At 47.6% G+C, this 11,741-nt stretch overlaps 1 protein-coding gene across 1 annotated transcript in view; it reads left to right on the top strand.

Moving 5' to 3' along the window:
* Positions 1–930: 930 nt before the first annotated feature.
* Positions 931–11,741, top strand: part of LOC126416877 (uncharacterized) — a 67,931-nt gene continuing 57,120 nt past the window's right edge. Inside the window, exon 1 of the mRNA XM_050084760.1 lies at positions 931–1,194. Coding sequence (XP_049940717.1) covers positions 931–1,194 — 264 coding nt within the window. The remainder of the gene's footprint in view (positions 1,195–11,741) is intronic.

Genomic DNA, 11,741 nt, shown 5'->3' with positions numbered 1-11,741 from the left:
TTATGCAATGATTTTAAAGTAAAAATGTGCAATAACATCATTCACACAAACATATATCTGAAACCAAGCAGTTCACATATAATAACGCTTTCTCGTGATGTAATGCACCTAATGATCTTAATTTTTCAAGTTTTAGAGTAAGGCAACCCGCTGAAGATGACAGTACTTCGCCAAAACTGATGAGAAGTGTTTGCGTCAAAGGGGATTCAGAATTCCATACTTTTTATTCGCTACTAGTGAGAGGAGGAAAGGCTATTTTAGGGGTTTGTATTTTTAAGCCAAATATCCCAGTAGGTTCAGATTCTGGATCTGGGGTTCCCAGCTGAGGACAAAGGCGGTGGGGCAATTCCAGTTCTGGCAGTCATCTGTTAACAAAGGGAAACAACCCGATAACCTCGGTCGGAAACGGACAATTGCTTTTTGGGGTAATATTAGGGATTGCGCGAGCGCGCGCGCCCATGTGTGTGTGTGTGTGTGTGTATGTATGGAGTCGTGCTTCGTGCATGAAAGGAGGACACTTCGCCATTCCAGCAGTCAGTAATTTCTAGTCCGCTGTCAGAAGGGCAAGGGACAATGTAAGAGGAAAGTGCCCTGTTCGCATGTGCGACACGAGTAATAAAGTCTTTGCGGCCATCTCACTTTTAGGGTGTTAGGTGAGCCAATACTGACAGTTCAGGCTGCAGCGTCAACGCCAGCTGACAAGCCTACAAGCCGTTGCGCCTTCTGGAGTGAATATAGAATCTAACTGGATCCAATAAAAGCATCCTTATCCTAATATGGCCAAAAAAGCGAGCCATATTACATCCTCTCACTATTTTGTCACACATTCTTTTTTCCCCAGGAAGCCACGCGCTCGATCTTCATTCGGAGTGGTGGAAATTCACTGTTTGATCTCCCTGCAGTGATCAAAGGCACTGCCACCCCTGCGGTATGCTGCCATCAGCAGACGACGAGAAGCGGCTACTGGGCTCGGTGAGTGTTCTTCTCGGGAGGTCAATGGCCTGGCGCGACGGCTCCTTGAGAACGCAGATGACCGACTGTGCCACAACTGCCGTCTTGCTTTCAACAGCGGCAGCCAACTTTTTGATCACTGTCTGCTCTGCTTTGAAATTCTACTTGGACCCTCCGGAAGAAACTGAGAAGGCATCTCAAGTCGCTTTCCTGCTGACAGTCTCTATACCCAACGCAGTGAAGGTACGTATTCTTATTCTAGAGTGTCTAGTAACTTACAATAAATTTAATACTGAGCTTACACAGGGAAGTCATTGTATTAACTGTGTACTTGGTGTATATCAGAATGCAATATCTGATGAAAAGTAGCTGGACACCTTTTTTTTTTTTTTAGTCATCCGTCTTCTGACTGCTTTGATGCGGCCTTCCACGAATTCCTTTCCTGTGCCAACCTTTTCATCTCAGAATAGCACTTGCAACCTACGTCCTCAATTATTTACTTGATGTATCCCAATCCCTGTCTTCCTCTAACGGTTTTACCCTCTACAGTCCCTCTAGTACCACGGAAGTTATTCTCTGTTGTCTCAACAGATGTCCCCTGCGGGTCCCGGGGTAAGAATAGGCTCGAGGTATTCCTGCCTGTCGTAAGAGGGGACTAAAAGGAGTCTCACACGTTTCGGCCTGTATGTGTTGGTCCCCTGTAGGGTTTGACCTCCATTCTTCAAAATTTTTCCAAAGAGCGAGCCAACTGGGGAAGGGCGCCTTACATGGTGCATCTTGTCCATCGTGCATTGAGATCTTTAGCCCATTTTCCCGTCGTTGCATTGCAGTCCCGCTCCTTCTCCGTCTTTTGGGCGAGGACACCTTAAAAAAATGTTCAAATGTGTGTGAAATCTTACGGGACTTAACTGCTAAGGTCATCAGTCCCTAAGCTTACACACTACTTAACCTCAATTATCCTAAGGACAAACTCACACACCCATGCCCGAGGGAGGACTCGAACCTTCGCCACGACCAGCCGCACAGTCCATGATTGCAGCGCCTTAGAGAGGACAGACACCTTCCTGGATGCGTTTTCCACCATGCACTATAAGTGTCGCTTTCTGCGCCGACGATGACCATGGACTTCTCTGCACCTGATATCCAGTACGGCAGCCAGTCTGTTGTAATGGGCCACCATGTACCCTGTTGGTTGTAGCCCCCTCATAACACAGCAATCGCTTTGCTGATGCCTGCGCCGTTCACTCCCCAAGGATGCCAAGGTGTAGATGCCTATCTCTCTGGGGCATCGGGACTCCTGGCAATGGCCATCCTGCCAGGTGACCCTTGCTGAGCCTGGGTAGCGCCCGTGGGGAGAGCCCTTGATCAGAGTGGAAGGCATCAGGGCAGATGACACGCAATGAAGTGTGGTACGTCATCTCTTGCTGGTGGCAACCCACCAGTAGTCACTAAGCGTTCCAGGGCTCAATTAAATGCGCAGAAGTACGATTCCAAATCGTTTCCCTCCCTGGCCACACCATGGACGGAACGCGTGGCTAAGGATGGCAGTGAAGCTTACTCACCCCAGTACCTCGCCTGTATGAGAGTTGATGGGGACTCATTCATGTCAACAAAGCCTCAGTTTTTTGTGGAGCATTTGGAGGACAAGTTTAGGGAGGTGGAGGGCTTGTCCAAAATGCGCTCTGGGTCAGTCTAAATAAAAGCAGCATCTTCTGTCCAGTCATGGGCATTACTCGCCTGTGACAAGCTGGGGGATGTTTCTCTTTCCATCACGCCCCATAAGAGCTTAAATACGATCCAGGCTATTATATTCCATGGGTTCTATTACAGTCTGATGACGAGCTACTAGTCAATTTAGTGCGGCGAGATGTACACTTCGTCCGGCGTGTCCATCCGGGTCCGAGGGATAATCAGGTTGCCACTAATGCCTTCATGTTGGCCTTCGAGGCTACACGTTACCCGAGAAGGTCAAGGTGATAGTCTACCGCTGTGATGTCAAGCAATATATCCCTCCCCAAATGCAGTGCTTTAAGTGCTGGAAATTCAGTCATATGTCTTCCTGCTGTACTTCCAGCGCTGTCTGTCGAGATTGTGGATCTACTTCCCATCCCAGTACTGCATGTTCCCCGCCTCCCATCTGTGTCAACTGCGGAGAGCATTCTACAGAAAGAACGGAAGATAATGGAATACAAGACCCTGGACCATCTGACCTACACTGAGGCTAAGTGAAAATATGAGAGGCTCCATCCTGTGAATATGACGTCAACATACGCCGACGCTACGACAAAGGTTCTACCATCTTCCGTTTCACCGTATACAGTTGGCTCTCAGAGCTGTCAGACTCCACCTGCCCCCTTGATGATGGGAGCCACTTCCCTCCTTGTTGCTCCTGCACCACCTACTTCAGGAGCAACACCCCCCATCCCCAACCATTGCGTACATCAGTCCCCACTTCTCAGTCAGAGAAGCGTAAGTTTTCTTTGGCTCCTCTCGCCAGGAAGGGGTCCCTTGGGTCATTCCCTTCCCAGGTTTGGACCAGTGGAAAAGTGGATACCCACCAGTGGCTGAAGCAACTATATGTCCTCCTCAGTCCCTGAGACTGACGCAGTGAAGCCCTCCCAGCCAGAAACACCAAAAGAACAGCGATAGAAACCAAAAAAGAAGAAGGCATCCAAGAATCCAGACCACCGCTCCCTACAAGTTCTGTATCTGAGGATGTGGTGGAGATTCTGGCGTCCGCTGAGGACCTAGATCTCATCGGACCCTCAGACACAATGGATGTCGATCGCACAGGTACTCAATCGGTGGCGGTAGGTGACCCTGAGGTGTAAGTTGCCTCCTTGAGCGCTTCATGCCTTCCCAGCCTAACAACGACGTCGTCCTCCAGTGGAAATGCGGGGGTTTTTTCCACCACCTGACTGAACTACGGCAATTGTTAAGCTTGACACCAGCTTTCTGCATTGCCCTCCAGGAAACCTGGTTCCTGGGAATGCGAATCCCTACCCTCTGCAGCTATAGGGATTTTTACAAGAACCGTAGCGAATACGATAGGGTGTCAGGTGGCGTTTGCGTCTATGTCCTGAACTCGGTGTGTAGTGAACCTGCACCCATTCAAACTCCTATTGAAGCTGTTGCTGTCAGGATAAGGACGACGCAGGAAATAACTGTCTGGAACTTATATCTTCCTCCAGATGGTGCTGTACCCCTGGACATCCTGGCTGTCCTGATTGATCAACTCCCTAAACCTTTCCTACTTCTGGGAGATTTTAACGCCCATAACCCCTTGTGGGGCAGTACCTTGCTTACTGGCTGAGGCAGAGGAGTAGAAAATTTACTGGCCCAATTCGACCTCTGCCGCTTAAATACTGGGCCGCCACACATTTCAGTGTGGCTCATGGTAGTTACTCGGCCATTGATTTATCAATTTGCAGCCCATGACTCCTCCCATGTATCCACTGGAGGGCACATGACGACCTGTGTGGTAGTGACCACTTCCTCATCTTCCTGTCACTCCCCCACCGTCGTGCACATGGACGCCTACCCAGATGGGCTTTAGAGAAGGCAGCTGGGAAGCCTTCACCTCTGCTGTCACCGTTGAATCTCCCCCACATTGTGCCATCGATGTTGTGGCTGACCAGGTCACCACAACAGTCATTTCTGCGGCAGAATACGCGATCCCTCGTTCTCTCGGGTACCCCTGGCGAAAGACAGTCCCGTGGTGGTCGCCGGAAGTCGATGAGGCCATTAAAGAGCGTTGGCGAGCTCGGCAGTGACATAAGCGGCACCTTTCCCTAGAGCACTTCATAGCCTTTAAACGGCTCCGTGCCCGTATTTATACAAAGATCGAAACAGGAGTGTTGGGGGAGGTATGTCTCGATCATTGAATGCCATACGTCACCTTCCCAAGTCTGGAACAAGATCAAACGTCTTTTCGGGTATCAGACCCCAACGGGTGTCCCTGGTGTTCACATCAATGGCGTATTGTCTACCGACGCAAACGCCAATTGCCGAGCACTTTGCTGAGCACTATGCTCGCTCCCCTGCGTCGAATTATCCCCCAGCCTTTTGCGTCCTCAAACGGTGGATGGAAGGGAGGGTTCTCTGGTTCACTACACGCCACAGTGAACCCTATAACGCCCCATTTACAGAGTGGGAGCTTCTTAGCGCATGTTGCCCCCACACAGCTCCTGGGCCGGATTAAACATCTCTCACCTGATTACAAACGGCATCTCCTCGTCGTCTTCAACCGGATCTGGTGCGATGGCGTCATTCCATCGCAATGGCGTGAGAACACCGTCATTCCGGTGCGCAAACCCGGTAAGAACCCGCTTGACGTGGGTAGCTACCGGCCCATTAGCCTCACCAGCGTTCTTTGTAAGCTGCTGGAACATATGGTGTGTCGGCGGTTGAGTTGGGTCCTGGAGTCCCGTAGCCTTCTGGCCCCATGTCAGGATGGCTTCTGCCAGGGTCCCTCCACCACTAATAATCTGGTATCCCTCGAATCTGCCATCCGACCAACCTTTTTCAGACGCCAACATCTGGTTGCCGTCTTTTTTGACTTATGTAAAGCATACGACACGACCTGGCGACATATCCTTGTCACATTGTATGAGTGGGGTCTCCGGGTTTAGCTCTCGATTTTTATCCAAAACTTCCTGTCGCTTTGTACTTTCCATGTCCAAGTTGGTGCCTCCCATAGTTCCCCCCATATCCAGGAGAATGACGTCCCACAGGGCTTTGTATTGAGTGTCTATCTCTTTTTAGTGGCCATTAATGGTCTAGCAGCGGCTGTGGGGCGTTCAGTCTCACCATTTTTGTGTACAGACGATTCCTGCATTTCGTACTGCTGCCCCAGTACTGGTGTTGCTGAGTTGCGCCTGCAGGGAGCCATCCACAAGACGCAGTGATGGGCTCTAGCCCACGGCTTCCAGTTTTTAGCCGCAAAGTCGTGTGTCATGCACTTCTGTCGGCGTCGTACCGTTCATACGGACCCAGAACTTTACCTTCATGACGATCCACTCACTGTAGTGGAGACATATCGATTTTTAGGACAGGTTTTCGACGCTCAGCTGACTTGGCTTCCTCATCTTCGTCAGCTTAAGCGGAAGTGCTGGCAGCACCTCAGTGCCCTCTGTTGTCTGAGCAACACCAAGTAGGGTGCAGGTCGCTCTACGCTGCTGCGGCTCTACAGAGCCCTTCTCCAATCCCGAATTGACTATGGGAGTGTGGTTTATGGTTCGACTGCGCCCTCAGCGTTTCATTTACTCGACCCTGTGCATTACTGCATGGTTCGACTAGCGACAGGAGCTCTTAGGACGAGTCCAGTGACCAGTGTACTGGTGGAGGCTTGGGTCCCTCCATTGCAGATCAGACGTGCACAACTGCTCGCCAGTTACGCGGCACACATTCTTAGTTCTCCAGTGCATCCGAATTACCGTCTCCTTTTCCCGCCCGCGGCAGTCCATCTCCCGCATCGGCGGCCCAGATCGGGGCTAACGATTGCGATTCGCGTGCGGTCCCTTCTCTCCGAACTGGAGTCCTTCCCTTTACCACCTCACGTGCACCTCCATGGTGTACGCTTCGGCCGCAGCTTCCTCAGGACCTTTCACGTGGTCCTAAGGTCTCCGTTAACCCTGCGCCTCTCTGCTGTCACTTTCATTCGAATCTTGATGTGTTCCGGGGCTCCGAAGTGGTTTACACTGATGGCTCGATGGCTGATGGTCGCGTTGGCTTTGCCTACGTCCACGGTTTCCATATTGAACATCATTCCTTACCCGACGTAGAGCTGGTGGCTATATCTCTTGCACTTGAGTATCTCCGTTCGTGCCCTGGGGAACCTTTTCTTTTGTGTACTGACTTCTTGAGAAGCCTGAAAGCTATCGACCAGGGCTACCCTCGACATCCTTTGGTAGAATCCAGCCAGGAGTTCATCTATGCCCTGGAACGGTCCAGTCGTTCTGTGGTGTTCGTCTGGACCCCTGATCACGTCGGAATCCTAGGAAATGAACTTGCCGACGCGCTGGACAAACAGGCTACACGGAAACCACTTCTGGTCATCGGCATCCCCGCAACTGACCGGCGTTCGTTGTTAAACCGCAAAGTTTTTCAGCTTTGGGAGACGGAAAGGCAAAATCTCAGTAAGCACAACAAACTGCGAGCCATTCAGGGGACCACGAATCTGTGGAAGTCCTAGATGGGGGACTCTCGCAGGGACTCCGTGGTTCTCTGCCGACTCCACACTCGAGATGTTAGAAATCCTGAGAAAAAGGGGGGTAAGCTATAGAGAAAGAGCGATAGTATACAATATGTACAAAAACCATGATGGGACAATAAGAATGGGAGACCAAGAACAAAGTGCACGGATTAAAAAGGGTGTAAGACAGGGAAGGGATATAGTCTTTCGTCTCTGCTGTTCATTCTATATGTCGAAGAAGGAATGTCGGAAATAAAAGAAACGCTCAAGAGTGTGTTTAAAATACAACGTGAAAGTATGACAATGTTAAGATTCGCTGTAGGCATTTTTATCCTCTTTGAAATTGAAATAGAATTAGAGAACCTACTGAATGGAATGAACACTCTAATGAATACAGAATATGAACTGAGAGTAAATCGAAGCAAGACGAAAGTAATGAGAAGTAGTACAAATTAGAACGGCGAGAAGGTTAACATTATATTGCTGATCACGAAGCAGATGAAGTTGAGGAATTTTGCTATCTAGGCAGTAAAATAGCCCATGACGTACGGAGCGACCCATGGCTACCTCCGGCGCCGTGAAGACCCACCTCAGAGTCGGTTCGGCGCCCGGTTGGCAGTGGCTCATATTCTTCTGCTCCGTCCTTCTTTGGCTGCCCTGCGACTTCGTCTTCGGTTGTTTGGATTCGTTATCATTGATTTTAGCAGACAATGCCTTATCGGCTGATTTGGTTTTACGTTTCTTCCGTGAGGGTGGGTTCTATCATTCGATCTGAGTTTTAGGGCATGTCCTTTGTCCCTCTGTGTTCTCAACCCTAGTGCTTTTAGGGTGCAGGTTTTAATGTGTTGCAAGGTGGCTGGCTTTTCGTTTTTATTTTCGTGGTCGGCCAGCCACTGTAATCTGCTTCCTTATTTTATTCTCCTCCATTTCTTGCATCTCTCTGTTGTTTTCATGTCCTGTTTTGTTCTTTTTTGTGTTCGTTGCCTTTCCTTCGTTTTTGTGGTTTTTCCTTTCTTTCTATTGTATGTTATACGTCTCGTCTGTTTCATTATCACACTTGTGGCATTGTTTTACTAGGAACAAGGGATCGATGACCTCATAGTTTGGTCCCTTCCCCCCACTTTTAAACCAACCAACCAACCAATCAACAGATGTCCTATAGTCATGTTCCTTCTTCTTATCAGTGTTTGCCATACAGGGTGCTACAAAAAGGTACGGCCAAACTTTCAGGAAACATTCCTCACACACAAATAAAGAAAAGATGTCATGTGGACATGTGTCCGGGAACGTTTAATTTCCATGTTAGAGCTCATTTTAGTTTCGTTCTTCCACCTCCGCTCAATGGAGCACGTTATCGTGATTTCATACGGCATACTCTACCTGTGCTGCTAGAACATGTGCCTTTACAAGTACGACACAACATGTGGTTCATGCACGATGGAGCTCCTGCACATTTCAGTCGAAGTGTTCGTACGCTTCTCAACAACAGATTCGGTGACCGATGGATTGGTAGAGGCGGACCAATTCCATGGCCTCCACGCTCTCCCCTTGACTTTCATTTATGGGGGCATTTGAAAGCTCTTGTCTACGCAAGCCCGGTACCAAATGTAGAGACTCTTCGTGCTCGTATTGTGGACGGCTGTGATACAATACGCCATTCTCCAGGGCTGCATCAGCGCATCAGGGATTCCATGCGACGGAGGGTGGATGCATGTATCCTCGCTAACGGAGGACACTTTGAACGTTTCCTGTAACAAAGTGTTTGAAGTCACGCTGGTGCGTTCTGTTGCTGTGTGTTTCCATTCCATGATTAATGTGATTTGAAGAGAATTAATAAAATGAGCTCTAACATGGAAAGTAAGCGCTTCCGGACGCATGCCCACATAACATATTTTCTTTCTTTGTGTGTGAGGAATGTTTCCTGAAAGTTTGGCCTTACCTTTTTGTAACACCCTGTATATTCCTTTCCTCGCCGATTCCACAGAGAACATTCTCATTCGTTACCTTATCACTCCACCTAATTTTAAACATTCTTCTGCAGCACCACATCTGAAATGCTTCTGTTCTCTTGTCTTCAGGTATTTCCACAGTCCATGCCTCACGACCATACAATGCTGTGCTCCAAACGTTTGTTCTCGGAAGTTTCTTTCTGAAATTAAGACCTATAATTGATTCTAGTAGAATTCTCTTGGCCAGGAATTCTCTTTTTGCCAGTGCTAGTCTACTTTATCTATCATCGTTGCTCCGTACGTCATGGGCTATTTTACTGCCTAGATAGCAAAATTCCTCAACTTCATCTACTTCGTGATCAGGAATATAATGTTAACCTTCTCGCCATTATAATTTGTACTACTTCTCATTACTTTCGTCTTGCTTCGATTTACTCTCAGTTCATATTCTGTATTCATTAGAGTGTTCATTCCATTCAGTAGGTTCTCTAATTCTATTTCAATTTCAAAGAGGATAAAAATGCCTACAGCGAATCTTAACATTGTCATACTTTCACGTTGTATTTTAACCACCTCTTGAACGTTTCTTTTATTTCCGACATTCCTTCTTCGACATATAGAATGAACAGCAGAGACGAAAGACTATATCCCTTCCCTGTCTTACACCCTTTTTAATCCGTGCACTTCGTTCTTGGTCTCCCATTCTTATTGTCCCATCATGGTTCTCGTACATATTGTATACTATCGCTCTTTCTCTATAGCAGGGCTTCACAACATACTTGCTCGCGGAGCAAGCTGTGAGCAGCAAGGCGCGAGCACGGAGCAGCGCGAGCACGCTACCCCCACTACTGGACTAGAGCGGAGAGTGGGGAGAGTCACGTGGGGCACACAACGGCTGCCGCCAGTCAATGTGAATCCGCGGCCACCCGCAGGGATATCACTCACGAATTATTACTGCGACAAATGAAACAAATAAAGGAGAATGTACACGTGCCACATAATTTTATTAGCTTAGTGTATGCATCTACTTTCGTGTTAATTTGTGAACTGTTACACAATAAAAGGTGTCACTGAAGTGTGGGATTCTCGGTTATCTTGTATTTTGTCCCCTTTACAATTGCGTCTATGTTCGGAGTAATTGTTCTTGTGCATTGTAGGCGCAGCGTGCAGTTTAAATTTCGATCAGACAATGCGTTTCTCAGGCGCGTCTTGTTACATTTCATTGCAGAGAACAGTTGTTCACAAACATACGTGGAACCGAACATTGATATTATTGTAGCCGCCAGTTTGTGCAAACGAGGAAATCTATCCTGAGGGAAGTGTCTGTAGAATTCCAAAATGTTTTTCTTGTTCTGAAATTTGTCTCTGTATTCTCTGTCACACTGCAGGTCAATAATTTCTAGTTCAAAAATGGCTCTGAGCACTACGGCACTCAACTGCTGAGGTCATTAGTCTCCTAGAACTTTGAACTAGTTAAACCTAACTAACCTAAGGACATCACAAACATCCATGCCTGAGGCAGGATTCGAACCTGCGACCATAGCGGTCTTGCTGTTCCAGACTGCAGCGCCTTTAACCGCACGGCCACTTCGGCCGGCTAATTTCTAGTTGCAGCTCAGGACGAATCTCTTCAATATTCGCTGAATATGGAGAGGAGAACAGATCAAAATCACTGTCTAGTGCTGTCAGATCTTGAAAGCGTTGATCAAATTCTTCCTTATAGGCAACTAAACTATGTGAATAACGTTCACAGTCTTTGTGAACATCTTGCATGGATGATAATTTAGGAAAATGAGCTAGATTTCCTGTTTCCAGCTGACTCACCCAAAGTGTAAATTTCATTTTAAAAGCTCGTATTCGATCTATGAAATGAGTAATTAGCAGATCTTTACCTTGTAGTGAAATGTTCAAAGCATTCAGATGGCTAGTTAAATCTGCTAAGGACGCGAGATCACAGTTCCATGAAGGCTCTTTCAATTCAGGAACACACATGTTATTTATTTCCATGAACATATTTATCTCATCTATTAGGGAAAAAAAATCGATTTAATAATTCGCCACAACTAAGTCAGCGGACCTCGCTGTAATAAGGCAGGCTACAATACTGGCTTTCTACATCCTCAGGAAAGCTTTTAAATTGCCTGTCTTGTAGCCCATGAGTCCTTATATAATTGGTTGCACGAACAACAACACTCATCACATTTTTTAGAGTGATACTCTTTGCACATAAGTTTTCCTGGTGGATCACACACTGAACCCCCTTATTTCATTCGGCACGGTCAGTTTTTGCATTTTCTCCTTCAACAGCGCAACGAAACCTGATTTGTTCCCTGTCATCGCTGGTGCACCGTCTGTAGACACTGAAACTAAAGACTTCCACGACAATCCTATATTTTCAACACTTTCTTCAACACTACTTAAAATATCACCTCCGGTTGTAGTGTTCTTCATGGCTACTACATCGAGGAGCTCCTCCCTCACCTGAAAATCTCTATTAACACCTCTAATAAATATGGCAAGCTGCGCTGTTCCAGTGATATCAACACTTTCGTCCAGAGCTAGAGAATACGCCATAAAATCTTTACAGGTATTTGCAAGCTGGCTCTGGACGTTGTCTGCCATGTCCTGTATGCGACGCGTAATGGTCA

Source organism: Schistocerca serialis, chromosome 8, assembly GCF_023864345.2.
Source record: "Schistocerca serialis cubense isolate TAMUIC-IGC-003099 chromosome 8, iqSchSeri2.2, whole genome shotgun sequence".
NCBI lineage: Eukaryota > Metazoa > Arthropoda > Insecta > Orthoptera > Acrididae > Schistocerca > Schistocerca serialis.
The sequence above is the reverse complement of the archived record's forward strand: the minus strand, read 5'-3'. Positions and strand labels throughout refer to the sequence as shown.